Raw genomic sequence first — 20,547 nt, 5'->3', positions numbered from 1 at the left:
AAATAAAACAACAAGGAAATAGGTAGACAAACGTAAAAATGACTTTAGTAATTTATTCAGCAGATTTTTTTGCTAGATGATGCTTGGTATATATCCACTCTGCACAACTTATGATATTCCCATATGGTTTTTGCAGCTAAAATGCAATTATAGTACACTCACAATGCATGTCTACTCAGAAATATGTCCCAGTGAGTGCGGTAGGCCACTTCCAGTTAAGGTATGTATATAATTGCAGCCTTATAGTATTATGTGCCATTTACATAAGCAAAGAGTCATATTTTCTCCAGGATTTGATAGCATCTGAATTTCTAGTATAAACTTTATTAGGGATTCTCCATACTCTGAATTCTGCCATCTCAGTCCAAATGTAGTAGTGTTAAGGCAGCTGAATAAATCCTAATAGAATTAAGTCAAGCTGTGCTAATGAGTAGTGGAAATCAGTTTTTTTCTGGCAGCACTAAAACACATCTTGCAAAAACCTGGGGACAGAGCCACCTGTAGTAGAAATGAAACTTGTTTAGTAGTGTATATCCATTTTTGGATTTGCTATACCACAGGAAATCATGCACAACATTTACAATGAATATATTTTGTTTAATCTTTTTTTTAAAAAACCTGGCAATTAGGCATTCAGAAAGATGTAACCAGTTATTTTCAGTTGTGTAAAATGTAAAAGCATTACATTTTCAGCAAATTCCACTGGATGGTCCTATTTTTGCCTCAAGGTTATTATAAAAATGTTATACACACTGCTGTACTTACAAGATGCTTCTCACCATATTTGTTATTCTAGGTTATACAGACTTCTGTTCTACAAACAATGTACACTATATCATTAAGAATTTGGTTCAGGTACTCATGAGTTTCCAGATTCACAATACTACCCATGTCTTTTCCCAAGGATTGCTGCATCTTGCTACTCCAGTCTATAGATTCATATGCACTCACATACAGGGCTGAGTCAAGCATGCTGTCTGTTTCATTTTCTTGAGTGCCTTGATCTGGAAGTACATTGTTCTACAGAAGTGAGAGGAGGCATTTGCAGACTGAACATCTGCACTGTGGGACAGGTATTTAGACAGTCAGCATTTAAAAGCTAGCCCCTCAGTAATGACAGTAATTTTGGATTAAAGTAGTTTTTGTTTTGTGTAAGGCTATTAAGAGCAGAAGAGCAAAATGTGTATGGGTGCTTCGTTTAACCACACACTACAAATACACAGTTTTCCTGGCCACATTTTATTAGAGTAGCCTATTAAAAGTAACAATAAATCAATAAAATCCATACCAATCACCTGGTAAGGAATGCAAAATTATTGTACTATACATTAACAAACCAAAATCTTAGATGAAATGATTAAAGGCAGGTTCATATGAGGCAGCCATTGTGCGAATGACTTGCAAATGCATGCCATGAGGTTTAGAGGTGGGATGTACTGGGCTTCCATGGAAGTATGCTATTTGAAACAGTGCCAGTATATGGAAAGTATATGCAGATGCAATAACCACAGGACAACAGCTTGATGAACAACTACGATTATTATGGGAATGGAGACTGCCATGTACAGATGTCAGTTTATGCCAATGGAGTATTTCCAGATGAGCCTGGCGGCAGCCTTGCATGTTTCAAAGTCAACTGTGTGGTCTCTTATTGTTTTACATGAGAACCAGCCCTAAGAAATAGAACTGTTATACCAGTATAACTAAGACCATTTGACCTAAGCATTTATTTATAGCATATATGAATTTAGATGAATTACAATAGGTTCTGTTAAATCTAACTCCAGTTGTCATTTATGTGCCATAGTCATGTTTTGTATATATAAAAATATTGATCCTTTGTAGGATTATAAATACTCTTCTACCTCTAGAAATATGCATTTTGATTTTGATTATCTTCCTATACATTTTTTCCTGTCTATTTTACAAAAGCCCTACTTCACGAGCAGTCCTCTTTACTTGTTTTATTATTCCACATTTTAAAGCAAAGTATTGCAAAAAGAAACAAATAGCAATAGGCGATTCCAAATAAATGGGTCAATCTGATGAAGCAATTTCTAAATATTTAGCTTTTGTTTGGTATTCACCTTCCTCATTACCTACCACAGTTTTTCCAGCCCTCCTTCACTGAATCAAAGAGACCATTAGCAGTCCTCAGACTATGAATATACAACCAGTTAACACTGATGATGTTACTTATATATTCCCTTCATCTAACATTTTGTTGACGCCATCACAGAGTCTCTGCAAGTGAGACTTGTAAGATCCAAATGGATTGTACAAGACAGCCAAAAATTCACAATCTGAGAAGTGATCAAACACGTGGTCGACACGTCCATGAGATTTTGCAGTTAGGTGACGCTGAATGATTTGGTGAAGCAGGTCTCTGCACTCATTCAACAGTTTTGACAAAAAACTTCTGTCAAAGGTATAATCCACTTGATGGAAACTCACCACAGTTTTGGCCAGCTGGTGAACCTTTTTCTTGAACTTCTCCATAAGGATTATCTCTTCCTGATTAAACTGGTTATTCCTGTAGAGGATTGCTAACTTGATTACAGTCTTAATGAGATTTTTAATTATCTTCTCCGCTTCCTTTTTGTTTTGTATGTATTGCCTTGTCACTCTGTAGAGTTCATCCAACACATCACTGCTGGTATCATCTATCAAAGCAGTTGCTATTGATTTGGATGCCATTTTGCCAAGAATTTTCTTCTGGGCCTGAATGGCCAAACTTTTGGAATTGAAGACATCCGTTGCCACTGGAAGAAAATAAGTAAATGTTAGTAACTTCAGTCCATCTGATGCAATTTAATGTAAAAACAATTTAAAGCACCACGAGGGAGGAAATGGTTTTTTAAATTAAATTTATATCCTCTTCCTCCTCCAAAGGAGCCCAGGGCAGCAAACTAAAACACTACAATTAAAACTTCCACAAACAGTTAAAAACCACCTTTTAAATTACCAATATAAATTAAAGTTTTCTACTTCAGATGTTTCCTGTATTAAAATACTGATTAATTGCATCATATAACCATTAACATTTGATGATGTGTAATTAATTAAAATCTTTATACTACTTACAAGGGATATTTTATATATTTAAGAACTTGTATGTTGGTACTATTACTATTTCACAGAATGGTACACAATATTGCTTATTTAATATCTATAAAGCAGTGGTTCCCAAACTTTTTTTCTCATGGACCCCTTGAAAATTGCTGAGGATCTTGGTGGCCCACTTAATGATTTCCTCTTTTAAATTTAATCCTCCTTCAAATTTCAGCCTCCTGCTGCCTGTGGCCGCCACTTCTTTTGCAGAATAACCTAGAAAGATGCTCTGTCATAACGTAGCGGCCATTTGGATTGGAGCAATGCAATGTAATTACAAGAGCAGGGGCTTTTTGAGGAGGGTGGGGGGCAGCTGGAGACAGAAGGGAGGCGGCAGGAGCCTGTAGGGACCCCAGTTAGTGCTGCAACCTCACCTCCATAACTACCTCAACTCCAAAATGCAAAGGGAACTCATCCCCCCTTTTTTCACTGTTAAGCTTCTCCCCCCCCCAAATACGTTCTTCAAACCCAGGTAAAAATATATGAACCTTTCCATCAGTTAAGTCCCATAAACCTCTGTCCTAAAACCCATTTAATCTGTGATATTCTGAGTAAACACACATAGGATTCTGCTGTATGTGTGCAATCACATGCACCCTTCCAGGGGAAGAAGTAACGAGACACTCGGGGATTTTCTCACAAGTAAGTATGCATAGAATTGGTCCAATTCATATTTCTCTGAGTAAATTATTTAAACATAATGGAATTAATCACACGCAGGCTGCACATTTGCTTGCATCTTCACTTTAGCTAGTTTACAAACTGGTCTGTAGATAAGGTGCCCACTTTTTTACAGGCCTCTAGTCCTGTGCCTTTAAGGGTCATTTGATCTGCAGACATTAGAAGATGACATTGCTTAACTCCATGCCATCTAATAACTGCTGAATACGAACCTGCTATTAAAGGCACAACAACAACCCAGAAGGATATGTGGGGCCAGGGCAGCCCCCAGCAGAGGCTGCTCGGAAAAAGTGTCCCTTCCCAGCTACGCTCGAGGGCTATGGACCTTGCTTGCAGACTGCCCAGTTATGGGGGGACTCATTTTATGATGTGGTTTTTCTTTATTATGCGGTTTTCCGGATCCTATGGACGCACTGGTCCAGGGGACAATTGATTAAGACATACAGTTGGGCAGGGTTATTGGCCCCTTCCCATCATCCCCTACCTCTGCTCTCTCAGCGCCCCCCCCGTATAGTGCCCACAGGGGCAGTGGGCAAAGTCTACCTGATTCACCATCTGTCATACAAGTGGGGTCACTCAGTGATGCCTTATGGGCAAGTGTGGCAGCTAATCTGCCTGCATTGCCGGCCGTTACACACGGTGGATTTTGAGCTGCTGAGTTTTGCCTGTTAAGTCAACTATGCAGCAGAGCATTACCTAGGGGCTGCTGTATTCTTGCATGGAGCACTTCAGCCCCTTCTTGGAGACGAGAGGGCTCAGAAGCAGTGGGGCACTACTTTCATGATTTACAGTTTACGGGTAGGGCAGACTTTGGGTGCATATTAGCACCTGATGGCACAGTTTATAGCGTAGCTATGAGCTGGGGGGTTCCTTTGACAGCTGGGGAAAGGGAAGATCCTGCCCCAGTGTTCACCTTCCAGGGTATGAAGACTGACTTTTGGACCCAGGGCTGCAGGCTCCCCTGGAAAAGCTTGAACTGCTGCAGATCAAGATCCTGCAGTTTTCAGGGGCTGGGGAAGGTGTTTGCTTCCTCCCCTTCAGGTGTTGGGGGCCTTCTACGGTGGGGGTGATGGTGCCATAACAGGGATTTCACAGCCTTACCACAAGTTCAAAGTTTTTGGCTGCCTTGTGCGCCAACCTCTGGTGGCCCCTTCCTTTCCTGCGGCGCGTCAATGGTGTTTCAGTTAGAGGAAGGACCGACTCAGCTAGTCCCATACCGCATACTGGGAGATGGGGGAAGGGAGTCAGAGATGGCCATATGCCTATCTGCTGCCCCAGCATGCTCACCAGCTATCAGAGGGCAGGAGGGGATTCCTGGGAGTTAGGGGCTGGCAGGGGCTATGCAAAGTGTGGCCTATTCCTATGAATCACGTGCTGGAATTCATCACATGGTAGGAGTCTAGCTTGTCTGTCAGTGTGTCGCAAGGTAGGCTGGCAGGGGGCCTTTAGGACTATTCAGATGTCTTGGGATATGTCAGGTGCTGGCCAGCTGGCCCATGCACACCCCCATACCCCTTATCCTCATCCTCCATGTTCACCTGACCCGCCAGGGATGGTTGATCAGGGAGGTGCCCTGAGACCATCATGCTTCAAAGCTCAGCAGTTGCAGGTAGCGGCCCTCACACTTAATTCGGAGCCTTCCGGATGGGGGGGCGAGGGTGTTTGGGGGCCAGGTCAGACTTCCAGGCAGACCAGGGGTGCAAGAGTTAGTCCACATTATTTTACCCTCCCCCTGGACTGGACATTTCCCCATGACGGCGTCATAGTGTTTTTGGCCTGAAGCTACAGGCCTGGTTGCCTGATATTCAGGGGGAGGGATCTTCCCTTATAAAGTTTCAGTCTAGTGTCGCAGTGCCTGGGAGCAGACCCATGGGGGTTTGAGGGACATGCTCCTCCAGAATGGGGTTTGCCTACCAGGCAGTGGAATTGCCTACCTGGGACGGTCCATTTGGTTTTGGTATATGCAGGTGCACGCCATTAGGAGGTGGAAGTAGGGGGCGCATGGAATACATTCACCCTGGGGGTGAGTCTGAAGGTCCGCGACCCAACTGTTCACGATTGTTTCTGTTTTGGCAGGTTGCTGGATGGGGATGGAGCAGACACGCAGCCTACTCTGCAGCCATGGCATGATCTCATAGGCTGGCCTTGGGGCCGCAAACGCACATTGGTTCACAGCTGGGCCTCAGATGGTGGGCCACAGTTTGGTGGCTGGGTCGACAGAGTATGCACTGGAATGGTCTCCTACCCATGTTGTTCCAGCAGGGTTCAGGGCGGAAGGTTCTGCAGGTGGTGGTCATTCCCCTGGGTGGGAATTACCTTGGTTACTGAAGGGCAAGACATGTGACGACATGCAGTTGAGGCCACAATAGCATCTGTTCGTTTGCTGTGGTCAGACATGGAGGGCAAGGCCCTCAGTGGCAGGCATGTGAGGACATGCAGTTGAGGCCTCGGTAGCCTCGGGTCATCTGCTGTGGTCAGACATGGAGGGCAAGGCCCTCAGTGGCAGGCATGTGAGGACATGCAGTTGAGGCCTCGGTAGCCTTGGGTCGTCTGCTGTGGTCAGACATGGAGGGCAAGGCCCTCAGTAGTAGGCATGCGTGGACATGCAGTTCGTGGGGCAACGATGGCATCTTCCAGATGGACCTGCAGAGGGGTCTGCACGAGATTCTTATCGGGTGTGGGGTAAAGGGAGACTAAGCAGAGGCTTGTCCCCCTTTTGTGGCAAAGAAGTGCGGGAAAAGGTTTAAAGGGAAAGGGCAGCTAGGTGACACCTTTAGGCACCTTTGGGGGCGATTGGCGGTCCGGGGGCCTGCAGCTCAGGGCTATACGGCCCAGGGGGCAGAACACGGGCCGCCTTTGGGGCCAATGTGCCTCATCCGCTCAGAGTTTCACGGCTCCGGGGGGCGGTGATGCGGGTTGGACCCCCTACACATCTTCAGGGTGTGGCTTGAGCTGGGGTCTGGCATAGGGCAGCCCCGGGCTCAGGCAAGGTTTAGTCGCCCTATGGCTGCAAGCAGGCTTTGCCTGGATCATCAGAATGCTCCCGCACTTGATTTCCCCTCTGCAGGTTCATTATTCTAATTGATTCCGTTTAATAAAGTGGCCCATGATTCAACCCAATGAATGGTGTTTGTGTTTTATTTTGGCAATAGGCCACAAATGAAAACACAATTATGGCTAACTGGAACCAAAGCCCAATGTGGGGAGACAGAAAGAATCGGGCATGTTTAACCTTGAGAAAAGAAGACAGAGAGGAAATATAATAGCACTCTTCAAGTACTTGAAAGGTTGCCACACAGAGGAGAGCCAGGATCTCTTCGAATAATGGGCTTAAGTTACAGGAAGCCAGATTTCAACTGAACCTCAAGAAAAACGTCCTAACTGTTAGAGCAATACAACAATGGAACCAATTACCCAGGGAGATGGTGGGCTCTCCAACACTGGAGGCATTCAAGAGGCAGCAGGACAGCCACACGTCAGGTATATTGGATTCCTGCACTGAGCAAGGAGTTGAACTTGATGGCCTTATAGGCCCCTTCCAACTCTACTATTCTGTGATTCTATGGTACTCTCACTTGTTTAAGTTTGCAAAAATCAAAAATCTTGATTTGCTCATATTAACCCAATATATTTTCCTTTAACATGCCCATGTGCACGCACACACTCATAAATGACATTTCCTGTGCTTGAAATTGTTTTGTTTAGTTTTACCACCATCATCAGATCCTTAAAAGCTGACATTGCACTTTACTGAATTAACCTAGGCAACCTATTTAGACCTCAAGTACAAAGACAAACTATTGCTATTTTAAAAAAAATAATTGAGGATATATATATTTATCTACAATTACTACTACTTCCATTCTCCAATATGTCAACATATTTAAACTTTAATGTTGTCCAGAACCTAATCCTATGAACAGTTTTTCTAATTTGTTTCAGCCTTCACTATTGCTTCACTACTGTACAGTGTTTGCTTTTTTTAAAAAAAATACTCCAGGGCTAAAGTCTGATGTGTTCTAAGGGATTAAACAAATTCATGGCTTAGCATCAATGCTCAGGCTCCTGGAGAGGAGATTGTGGCTGTTCTGTTCCTCCTCTGGTCCTCCTGCTGCTACACTGCTGTGAGCTTGAGGCATGGTTTGGCTTAGCATGTCATCCTAACTGGGCTCATGGCTGGCCTTGCGCCAGACAAAAATGCAATCTGTAACTACGGTTTGTTCTTGGATTTACAGCTAACAGTTTGTCTGGAGGAGATAAACCACAAGTCCAGGTTTGGCAACATGCTAAGCCAAATCATAGCTTAGCTCACAGCAGCAAAGCAGGAGGAGGACTGGGGTAGGAGTGCAGCAGCTGTGATATCCTCTCTGGGGGGGGGTTAAACTATGGTTTGGTTTAGTGTTACATGCAAGCCAGCTCATTGGTTGCTGAGGAACAACAGCAGAAGTGTACTACTGTGCTTCCCATACCATGCTTTGTGGGCTTCCCATAGGCATTTGGTTGGCCATTGTGGGAAACAGGATACTGGATTAGACAGGCCTTTGGTTTGGTCCAGCAGGACTTATCTTATTGAAGTTTCTCTCACAATTACTTACTGGTGAGGGAAATGCACTTTGATGAATTTCCCCCTATTCTTACTCCATATGTTAGTTTTAAAACAAAAAAACCAAACTTTAAACTTTTGCCTTTTGAATCTAGCAGTTTTACTTCCTTGAAGAAAACACTAAAAGGCAATTTCACTGCTGAGTAAAGCAATGACATCTAAGATTAGTATAATGGCTGACAAATATGACAGTGAAATAGAAAGCAGAGGGAAATTTAAGAAAATGCTATGGAAAAGTCAAATTCCATCTTATGAAGCTTACATAAGCATTGAGACGATTCACATTTCCTGTTATTTTGCTATTATTTGATTTTCATTTTTAATGTATGTTTCTATTTGCTGAAAACTGATTTTGCAGAAAAAAAAATATAAATATTAAACCAAACTCAATGTGATTGTTGGACTGAAGATCAAGTGATAACCTGCACTTGCGAATAAGCAAGGCAGAATTTTCATTACTGCCTCATATTACTTCCTCAAGCAGAATACTTTTCAATGGAATACTGAGAAGCAAGTGAGGCACATGCATGTGCAAACCAGTCATTAAAATAAGATCTGATAAAGGAGGCACTTTTACACACACATCCTTCCTTGAAAGCATCCATTACTAGTTCTTCGCTGTCAAACCTGCATGCCCCACACTATTGGCCAGTAATCTGAATTTTTAGTGCAGGGCGTTGCTAACGCATGTCCCACATCAACAAGCCTGCAAGACAGACACATGTAAGGTTACTGCCTGGCCAAAAGGATAAATCCAATAAATGTGGGTGGACAGGATGACAGTTGCTTCAGGCTTAAGGTATTTGTGGGTTTGTTGGTGCAGGTGATGCCTCAACAAAAGCTCCGTGCTAACATTTCAACTTTCTATCGAAGAGGACTAGATTTTAAGTATCAATGGTAGTTGAGCAGTTTTAAAACATTTAAATGAATAAGCACTATGTTTTTGTATAAACAAGCAGTTATAGGGACATGAACAAAGTCAAGGAAGCAAGTAATATTCTGGGATAAGAGCAAAAATATGAAAAACATGAGAGTGCATTTGGACAGAAACAGGTTAAGGGAGAGGAAGAAAATTACAGATGAAAATGAGGGGAAAGAAGATAGATATGGGAAAGAAAGGGGAAAGATAAAAAAGGACAATTAGGCGAGACACAAACAGAATACGCTAATAGGCAAAAACCTTGTGGTTTAAGAACATACCTATAGTCAACAGATATTTCTACCAAAAGTTAAAAAGCAGGAAAATTGGGCAGCTTTGAAGAATTTGGTAACACGTGCCTCTGAGCATAGGGTGAGTGGTGGCAACACCTGCAATCAGCCCAAAAACCAGAAACAAGATGTGCTGTGCTGATGTTGAACCCAAACTGTTTGCATTTTGACAAATATGGCACGTTACCAAATTCTTCCAAGCTACACAGCAAGTAGATTGGACTGTGAAAGACCAACCCAAATTGTGTTTGCATTTTGACAAATCTGTCGGGCAGTACAATATCTGCTCCCCTATCCTGCTCCCCTGGTGCATTCACTATACCTGACTAATTTCCCTGCTTTTTAAAGTTTGATAGAAATAACTATTGGCTATAGGTATATTCTTAAATCACAAGTCTTTTGCTTATTAATGAATTTCTCTCATTTTTAATCCAGGAGGTAAGAAATGGGATCCTGTGCAAGTTTGCTGAGAATGATTTGATCATTTGCATGCTTATTGGGGAGGAGAGGAGGGGGATGGGAGCAGGCAGGAGGGGGAGGCAGGTGTGATCATTTACATGTTTATTGAGTTCAGTGGGATTTATTTCCCTGCAATCATGCTTGGGATAGGTAAAACTGACTATGGGGAGGGAGGCCTGGAGTGGGCAGGGGAGGAAGAAAAAAGAAGAGGGGAGGGGAGGAAAAAGGAGGAGGGAGAGGGGAAGGAGCGGAAAGGCAGGTCTGATCATTTGCATGCTTACTGAGTTCAGTGGGATTTACTCCTGTGCAATGATGGCTTCTTGTTGTTCAATTGCAATGTATGGCGACCCTATGAATCAGTGACCTTCAACAGCATCTGTCATGAACCACCCTGTTCAGAACTTGTAAGTTCAGGTCTGTGGCTTCCTTTATGGAATCAATCCATCTCTTTTTTGGTCTTCCTCTTTTTCTACTCCCTTCTGTTTTTCCCAGCATTATTATTTGTCCAAAGTATAACCTCTATTTCATCATTTTAGCTTCTAGTGATAGTTATAGTTTAATTTGTTCTAACACTCAATGATTTGTCTTTTTCTCAGTCCATGGTATCTGCAAAGCTGTTCTCCAACACCACATTTCAAATGAGTTGATTTTTCTCCTGTCCACTATTTTCATTGTGCAACTTTCGCATCAATACAGAGACTGGGAATACTATGGTTTGAATGATCCTGACTTTAGTGTTCAGTGATACATCTTTGCATTTGAGGACCTTTTCTCATTCTCTCATAGCTGATCTCCCCAGTCCTAGTCTTCTTCTGATTTCTTGACTATTGTCTCCATTTTGGTTAATGACTGTGCCAAGGTATTGATAATCCTTGACAAGTTTAATGTCCAAAGGAGGAGATTGGAAAGGGTGGGTGGAAGGAGGAGACTGGAAGGGGAGGGCTGAAGGAAGGCAGGGGAAAGGGGCAAAAGGGAGGAGAGCAGGTTTGATCAATTGCATGCTTATTGAGTTCAATGGGATTTACTCCTGTGCATTCATGGTTAGGATAGGTAAAACTGAGCATGGGGGAAGGGAGGGGGAGAGGAGGAGGAGGGAGGGAATTGGAAGGGGATTGGGAGGGGAAGCGTGAAGGAAGGGGAGGGAAGGGGGCAAGAGGAAGGGGATAGGAGGGAGGAGGAGGGGACGGCAGGTTTGATCATTTGCATGCTTTTTGAGTTCAGTAGGATTTACTCCTGTGCAATCATGCTTAGGATAGGTGAAACTGACCTGGGGGAGGGGGGCAAGGGGGAAGAGGGGCAGGAAGGGGGAGGGGAGGAGATTATATGGGTGGGCAGTGGGCAGAGAGAAAGCCCCTTTCCTTTCTAAAAGGAAAACATTGTGAACAGTATCATTCTTTTTCAGCATTTCCCCCACCTTTTTATTCTACAGCAGGCACATGTAGCCTCCCACCCAAATGTATATCAAAGCTGTCCCAGGCCACATCCACACCAGATCTTTATTTCACTTTAGACAGTCATGGCATCTCTCAAAGAATCCTGGGAAGTGTAGTTAGTGAAGGGTGCTGAGAGTTGCTAGGAGATGCCCTGTTCCCCTCACAGAGCTTCAATCAGAGTGGCTGACTGTTAAACCAGTCTGGCCACTGGAGCTCTGTCAGGGGAATAGGACCCTCCTTTCAGCACCCTTCACAAACTACACTTCCCAGGATTCTTTGAGGGAAGCCATGAGTGTCTAAAGTGAAATAAAGTTCTGGTCTGGGTGTGGCCCCAATTAGGCAAGCCCAGCAGCTGTGAGTCTGGCATTTAGAACACTGACAGTTGGTTCTTACTGGGCATGCCTGATGTTATAACAAATTTCAATGCTAAATTTCTTTAATTATAATCAGCCAGGCATTTTTTTTAACTTTTAAACTGCAGAAGATGAAGGTCAGAGTATGGGGGAAGGTCATTAAAATCATTACAGGTACTCTGTGAACATGACTGATTTTTAGTGAATTTCAACAGATTATGAGAACTCTGACAGAAAAAAGTCCAAAAGGGGCGTTTTCTCTCTCTCTCTTTTTACACTTTGAACTCTTTTCTCTTTGACTGTTTTGTGTATCACTATAAAAAATTAGAGGGTTGTTAAGCAAGCGTTCAGGACTGTAGGTTTTGCATGGTTTTGTTTTGAAATGAGCTTATGGGAAGCATCAGAATGGCATGGGGGGTATTTTCAACAACATTGCAGAATGTGAAAAATCCATGCTGACTATAGCATACAGCCACTCTTACGGCTGTATAATATTAGGAAGTGACGGGGAGCACAGAAGAAATCAGAAGAGAATTGGGAAAACACAATGGTGAAAACAATGACATTAACAGCCAGAAGAGAAAGAAAGATTCAGCTGGACATTACCCTCCGCCGCCAGAATGATCCTGAGCAGGCACTGGGTAATATTTTAAATCTGAGTTCAAGACCTTATTTATTTAAACCATGTCTAATTTCACATTCTGGCATTTGGGGGTAGTGGTGGTTTCTAATACCCAATAGCCTTATTTTGTAATAAACCTTCAGTTTTAAGAACATTTCTTGTTTCCAAGGATGTAAAAGAACACTTTGGACATATTTATAAACTAGATCTAATCACCTGGAAACCAAATATAAAAGGACCCCAACTGTTACATTCACTTCATTATGTAAGATGACATTAAAAAAATCATTTAGGGTTCAGAACACTGGCCCTTGCACAACTCATATCTGGCAATAAAATTACTTTCACAGTGATCACTTTCCTTCCACTATTCGCTTTGGCATTTTTACAATCTAATTTGACATGAAGTGACACATATGATGAAAATTTCAGCTTCTTTTGCTCTACTAAAGCCTGGCAGCAGGCTATGTAAACCTCTGTTCATAGTGTTTTCAGAATCATAGTGCCCAAAGGTTATCAAAGTTAGACTCACCAAGAACATAACATTCAAAATACACATTCAGTGTTGCCTTTGTATTATGGCTGGGGCCTGACTAAAACTATGAATGGCTTATTTTATGCCACAATTTCATGGTCCAACCCCTTTGCCATTTTTTTACATAAAAAATAGAAAACTATGTTTAATGGTAGCACTGGAGAGCCAGTGTGGCATAGTGGTTAGAGTGCTGGACTACAACCTGGGAGACCAGGGTTCAAATCCCCACATAGCTATGAAGCTTACTGGGTGACCTTGGGCCAGTCACTGCCTCTCAGCCTCAGGGGAAGGCAATGGTAAACCACCTCTGAATATCGCTTACCATGAAAACCCTATTCATAGGGTCGCCATAAGTTGGAATCGACTTGAAGGCGGTCCATTTCCATTTTGACTGGCTAAGTAGGGCCACTACTCAAATTATTACTTTATCAAATGGTCTGATTCTGCACTCCAACCTTCAAAAAGCAAGCAAACCCAGGTGTCTGTCTCTATTCTGATCATGTCTAAAAGCAAAACAGAACAAAAAGACCCTGGCAGACAATTATACCACACAATCAGACGGTGGATTCTGTTGTTAGAAGATTACTAGTACAACACAGAGATATCAGCTTCAGTGATAGACCTGATCTGCAGTCTCGACAAAAACTCTGCAAAACGTATTACTCTACAATTATTATACATGTCTATCCACCCAGAGCTGCCCCTAGGCACCGGGAAGTGGGGCAGTTGCCCCCAGCCCCGCACTTTGGGGGGCCCTGCGCTTGGCGATCTGCATATATAGAGAAGCTTGGTGATCTGCGTATATATATAGAGAGAAAGAATGTGGGGGGCCCCCAACTATTCTTTTGCCCCGGGCCCTGCACATGCTAAGGGCGGGCCTGTGTCCACCCACATATACTAATAGAGCAACACCTCAGTTAGTGAAGTACATGTATTCCTGGACATTACTTCTTTAACAGAAACTTTGGTACCAGAGGTAGGAATAACATGGAAAGAATAGGGATAGGTTCCTAATCCACAAAAAAGAAGAGCAGTTCAACATATTTCTGCAAACCTTTTATTCAAAACTAACAATACGCATGTCTGAAATTAAACAACCAGGTCAGGTAAGGCTTGCATACAGACCACTTGAAGGCTTCTTCAAAAATGCATTGAGGGATGCCTGCCTTGCCTTTTTTATCATGTAGTATCTTGCTATAGCAATCCAATAGTTTGAGCTCAGTTCTCTCTGTACACTTGAGCAGGCAGGAAAGGGGCAGCAGCCGCCACCACCATCACCACCACCCTGTGCTTGGTCTTTCTCTCTGTCTCTCTGCCATCTTCCCTTACACTCGAGCAGATGCGCTTGCAGTAAACAGTGCTTCCAGGCCACCCAAAGCACTATTTATTGTGAAGGTGCCCACACCATCTGGCAAGGAGTGCCATTCCAGCCATGCATGAGAGCTGCCTGCAGCTGCCGCAGTCCAGTAGACAAGGAGCCATATTCTATGTCAGAGTGTGTGCCCCCTGCACCCAAAAAAGACTTTGTTAAAAGGAGCTTCTTTTCTGGATCGTCTGTTAACTGAGGTATTACTGTATTAGACATTTGCAGCACACAGATGACCCCCCAAAGGAAAAAAAAATCAATTCTGTATATAGTTATATAGTCTGTGTATAGTAGAATGTATAGAATTCTAATGCTTGGTTCCTGGCTGCTTACAGATCGCTACTCCTCACCATAGGCAAGTGGCTGTTAAGAAGCTTTAGTAAACTGCTGTTCTCTACCAGGGATGGGGAACTTGTGGCCCTCCAGATGATGATGTGTTGCAACTCCCTGACCACTGGCTATGCTGGCTGGGGCTAATGGGAGTTGGACAATATCTTGAGGGTCACAGGTTTCCCCATGCCTCTGCTATACAGTCACTAGTACAGAGTTTCCAAATGAGAGTTACCCTCTTTGCATTCAAGTTACAGTTTCTCAAGTATTTATATAGCTGTTGCTGCAGGATACATATGGATTGCAACACAGAATGCTATACAAGCAAACTCAGAATATTGGAGAATTTATTTTCCAAACACAATTTGGAAACAACTAACCACACTTCTTTTCTGGCAGACATGCTCAAGCTTCTCTTTTATTGCTCCATTTGAAAAACATAAGAAACTGTGCAGGACATTTGCCACTGGATACGGGTAAAGATGCAACTGGGCACAAGAATGACCAGGCAAATTCACATATTATCTTGACAGTGCCACTCCATATATTAATAGTGAACTCATCATCAGAGCATGAATCTTTACATAGGCAAAAGGGTTCCATCCACGCATGAGGAAGTTACTAGCTGGCTTCAGGAAACCCCGAGGTCTGAACAACCACAACCTTAAAAAAAAACCCCAACTTAAATGGAGAGAGCGAGGAAAACCCAAAACAGGCCGATGACAACTAGGCATGCTCAGCTAGTGTGGAATGGTGACCAACTGTTGGGGGAGAGATAAAAGTAGTAGTAGGAGAATGGAATAGACTGTCCTGGAAGAGGACACAACTGGCTATCTGGCACCTTAAACACTTCACACTGCAACATTTTGTCAAAGGCCCCATTTGTATAAGTTCAAGCAATCATAACAGAAATAAGATAATTCATTATCATATCTGAAGTAACTGAAAAATTCTGGCTGCCAGAACATTGGTAGTGATGACAATACAGCACCCATGTTTTACTTCTTCATAGAAGCATAGAATAGCAGAGTTGGAAGGGGCCTATAAGGCCATCAAGTCCAACCCACTGCTCAATGCAGGAATCCAAATCAAAGCATTCCCGACAGATGGCTGGCTGCCTCTTGAATGCCTCCAGTGTTGGAGAGCCCAATACCTCGCTAGGTAATTGATTCCATTGTTGTATGGCTCTAACAGTGAGGAAGTTTTTCCTGATGTCCAGTCGAAATCTGGCTTCCTGCAACTTGAGCCCATTATTTCGTGTCCTGCACTCTGGGACAATCGAGAAGAGATCCTGGCCCTCCTCTATGTGACAACCAGTGCTAGGGCACTATTTGGGTGTTCCAACTACCCCACATGATTAGAAGCACATGAAGAGTGGCAACAGGTACACTAGCTCTGCTCCCTGTCGCCATTGTGATCACTCTCCCCGAGCTGGAGGGAAACTTCTGCAATGCAGAGCAGATCTGGGTGCTAAACTGCACAAGGACCCCACACGAGTAGAAAAGTTTCCCTACTTCAGAAGTTATTCCTCCAACTTGTGGAGGGTACAATCTTTTTTTGGAAAAGGAGGAGAGAAAGTAGCACACACACCTCTATTCTCCCTCATCATACAAGGTATTAGAACATCTAAAAACTGCTTGGATGGAGAATAATGTAAGCCAGAAATGTATGTATTTTATTTTCATCACAAAGCTACAGTATATATTAAGCTATCTTAAGCTGCAACAAGAAAAGTTAAGTGAACTTGTGGGCTTATATAGCTTAGTCTCAATTTTCAATACATTAGTTGGAGTATATTATTGCCATTTGCATTATTCTGACTGAATTGTATATTCCACTGAAAAATTTGCTACTTTTGCCTTGCAGCAGTTTTAGATAGAGCCCAATTTTCTCTTACAACCATGATGTCCATTCATTTCTGCAATTATGGTGTGGACAAACATTGCATGGGGGAAACATTCACAAGATATAAGTGACTATAACTCTTCTCACCACTCTGAATGATGTGAATCTACTCAGAGAGTGGGTGCACAGAGGGTTTTTGGGGAGAATATTGTTGTGAGACACGTCAGTGATTAGTTTGAAACCTACAACTAGTAATGTAGCTAGCATTCAAACACCATAATCAGAACAGCTCCTTTTCATCTATGTGCAGACTTGCAACAACTTGCTCCACCTAAAACTAAAAGGCTCCTTAAGCACCTTAGTTTAGGTATTTACATATTCTATGCAAAGAATATGGCATTGGAAATATGGAATGCTGATTCTATCTATATGATGGAACATAATAGCACATTATTCTTAAAAGTGGTGCAATGCATTTCCTTCCCGTTTGCCTTTCTGCAACAGTAAATGCATTTGCCCAGGTACTGCTGTGCTAGAGTTACTAGCTAGTGCATTTGACAATATTAAATTCTTAAACTTGCAGAATGATATACACTGCCATTATGCTGGGAGAACCAGTGTCAAAATGAGCAGGGGTCATGAAATGAGTAATAATTCCAATTTACTAAAGCAAAAGTTAGATGATATTATCAGTCCCGTTGCAGCTGAATAGTGAAGAAAGTTTTTCAAGTTTCTGATAACCAAAGCATACTTTTTTCTGCCTTTTCTCAAAGGAATTCAAGGCACTGTACAGGTTTCATTCCTCCTAATTTTATCTTCACAGCACCTTGTAGAGTGGATCAGGCCGAGAGATAGTGACTGGTCCAAGGTCATCCAGTGAACTTCTCAGCTTAATGAAGATTTGATTTCCCTGGTCCTATTCAGACACTGTAACTATTATGCCTGTGATTTCTGCAGAAGCGGCCAGCATGAAGAAGTACAATGCACACCTGGCCTCCCGGCAGTGGTGTCTCTGCCACTCACTGAGAGGGGGAAAGAAAAGGTGTTTGGGGAGTTCAGGGTTGTGCAGGTACACCAGCAGAGCCAATCCAGTACTTCTGCCAGTGTGACCACACAGACCTGATCTCCCTGTTGCCTAATTCCCAGCAAGCAGCAGCAGCAACACCACTGCTGGGAGGCCAGGTGCATGGAGGGAGCCCTCCCCACTGGCCGCTCCTGGTCTCTTGACTGGAAGGCTCCTAGCCCAGAGCAGTAACACATGCTGAGACTCCATCGACAGCCTTTTTTGAAGATAGGCAATTCTGCTGCATCTCTACATCTGGAGTGACTGCATGATCCAACCACAACTGATGTAGATATATTAAAGAATTATCTTGCTCGAGGATGTAGTGGACGCTGACTGGAAGGAGGCAACAACAAAGCAGAAAAATGTGAAGACGCATTAGTCAAGCAGCCTCTTTTGTATTAATTAAATCCTCACTGCACTCTAGTGGTTCTCTGAGCACAATGTCCTGGCAGGTAAACAGCTAATACGTATGAAATATGGATAAGAGTACTTACAGTTCATACTCTGTAGACAAATCTAATGGCTGAAATGCAATTTTCAATACAAGTCATAGTTGCAATCTACAGAACATAAAAGCAGATTCACAATGAATGTAGCTTTCATTTCACTAACAAACCTGCATAATACAAATCAATTCTCCAAAATCTCCTTTCATGATTTCTCTCCTTCAGGGGAACACGAGGAAGAGCTATAAATAACATGAGTATCAGTATGAATGCTGTAACAGGACTGCTATCAACAATTTGATGTTTTTAAAAGTATAAACCAACGAAGGCTTTGTCTTCAATTTCAAACCACAGGCTGGTGTAGTAATTTATTGCAAAATGTGTCTCTTGAAATTCTCTTGCATCGCATGCACCCCCCGTCTCAGTAGCTCAGAGATAAAGGAATGACAGAGTGTTACTGATTCTCATATAAAACTGTGGCTGAAGAGCTTGTGACTTCAACCATCCTGCACAGAAAAGGCTTCCGGCAAAACCACAGTTCTCAAAACAACAACACAGACCATATATCTCCATAAAGGCATCAACATCTCTATGCCAACCTCCTCTCAAAGTAGTTTAATGTTTGCATTTTGACTGAGCCCAATGGTAAGTGCCACATTTCTTTTCCTGATAAGTGTAACACCATCAGTTGTTGCTTCTGTTGCACTGTTTTATTATTCAGGAAACCAATGAGCTGTGGAGCACCCTAACCATTCTATTTACCTCTCTATCCACCAAATACTGTTTCACTTCCTGCTGAACCAAGGAACAGCTTTAGGAAGGAAAGAGAGGGGAAGGAAAGAGTGACAGCAGTTGGAGACACTGTGGGACTGCCCCAAATGCAAAGTTTGCCCCCAAGGATGAGAGAGCATTTTCTTATACAGAGATGTAAAATTTCTGGAAATTTTGAAGCCATGGAAAAAAACCTGGGTTCCCCCCCCCCATTTTTTCCAGAAAAAAATGGAAATTTTAGAAAAAATTGAAAAAATGCAGTATTAGCAATTTTTACAGATTGAAAGTCACATTGTTACTTCAGGAACAGAAAATGTAATTATGTACAAGTTGGTTTGGCATAAAATTATCACATTTAGTATATTAAAAGTACATTTTATTCAAACAATTATTACAAATTGAATTCACTTTTTTAAACTTTTACTTTTTTTTTTGTAACAAATGGATCTAGACTACAAGCTCCTGAACTGTAAGGAACACCTGGACTGTAAGGAACCTCTTTCGTTTTGCCAGTTTATGAGGAACAGGTAAAAAACAATTTAAAAAAAAGAAACCAACATTAATAACAAAGAAAATTATTTATGTCTCCGCTAGTCCTCCAAAGTGTCAAGCAGACATAAAGCATCCATTCCCATAAAAAGAACTGAGACAAAAAGGGAGGGACCAATTCAACGAAACATTTTATTCATCATGCTAAAATAAAACATTCCATAATCCATTTTTTCTTAATTTTTTTATTTTTCAGAAAAACAAACAAAAAAGCTTCGGTTCCTGAATTTTCCTGGTTTTTTTCCAGGCCTTCACACCTCTATTCTTATACACCAGCACATATCAAATTGATTCTTCATTTTGTTTTCAGGTGTGTATAGGTACAGCAGGGATTTCATGGTCCAGTTGTCCAGAACTTATATCGTACCATGATCTACATTATGTTCCAAGCAGCAGTCCTCCAAGTGTCCATTCAGTTCATGCCTAAAACTTTCTTCTGTTATTATTAGCCCCCATTAGTTCTAATGCTAATTCTTATGTGCCATTGTGTTATGCCTGTTTAACATTTTAGCACACAGAGTAACTATGAAATGAAATCACAGTGCAAACATGAATAATGACCAATTCTCACCCCTGCTAGCACTGATGATATAGACTCTTGTGTCTACTATAACACCATCCAAACATTAATAAATTTCAACCAACTAAAAGAGTCTTTGTATTTCTTTTATACCCTAGCAGCCCAAATGCCCACACTATACTAAAACACCACTGGATTGTGCAACAAGGAGAAAAGCTGCTGAAATGTGATTTTGTGTCAGTTTTCTACTGTAACCAGAAGTATATTGTGAAAGAGCACATACTAAATAGGCGAGGCGACACACCTAACACATTAAAAGGCCTCTTGGGATAAGTTATTTAGCAAAGCATGCCCTCCAACTTTCTCCACCCCACCTAACCCAAAACCAAGAAGTAGCTTGAGATTTGTCTGCCTTAATTCCAAGCTTGCCTTATTGCAACAACACTTTCTGTGCACCAAAGGGAAACTACTACTACTAAAATAGGGGAAAATATATCTGTCCCAGATCAACTAAGAAAGTAATTATTCTAGCCAAAATGGCGATTTTCATATCCCCCCCCAAGTATTTGAAGGAACATTGTATTACAAATACTTAGCTTAAATTAGTTGTGCTGTGCATTAGTCCAGTACAGAGGCCTCCACAAATAG

The 20,547-nt window shown here is 42.2% G+C and overlaps 1 protein-coding gene across 3 annotated transcripts in view; it reads right to left on the bottom strand.

Moving 5' to 3' along the window:
- Positions 1–1,220: 1,220 nt before the first annotated feature.
- The window catches only part of TNFAIP8 (TNF alpha induced protein 8), a 57,200-nt gene continuing 37,873 nt past the window's right edge, over positions 1,221–20,547 (bottom strand). For all 3 annotated transcript variants that reach the window (XM_061624717.1, XM_061624707.1, XM_061624700.1), the window contains exon 2: positions 1,221–2,762. In XM_061624717.1, the coding sequence (XP_061480701.1) occupies positions 2,197–2,697 (501 nt within the window). In that variant the 5' untranslated portion in view covers positions 2,698–2,762 and the 3' untranslated portion in view covers positions 1,221–2,196. The remainder of the gene's footprint in view (positions 2,763–20,547) is intronic.

This window comes from Rhineura floridana, chromosome 1 (genome assembly GCF_030035675.1).
Source record: "Rhineura floridana isolate rRhiFlo1 chromosome 1, rRhiFlo1.hap2, whole genome shotgun sequence".
NCBI classification, from domain to species: domain Eukaryota; kingdom Metazoa; phylum Chordata; class Lepidosauria; order Squamata; family Rhineuridae; genus Rhineura; species Rhineura floridana.
Note: the sequence above shows the minus strand (reverse complement) of the source record. Positions and strands in the feature narration are given on the sequence as shown.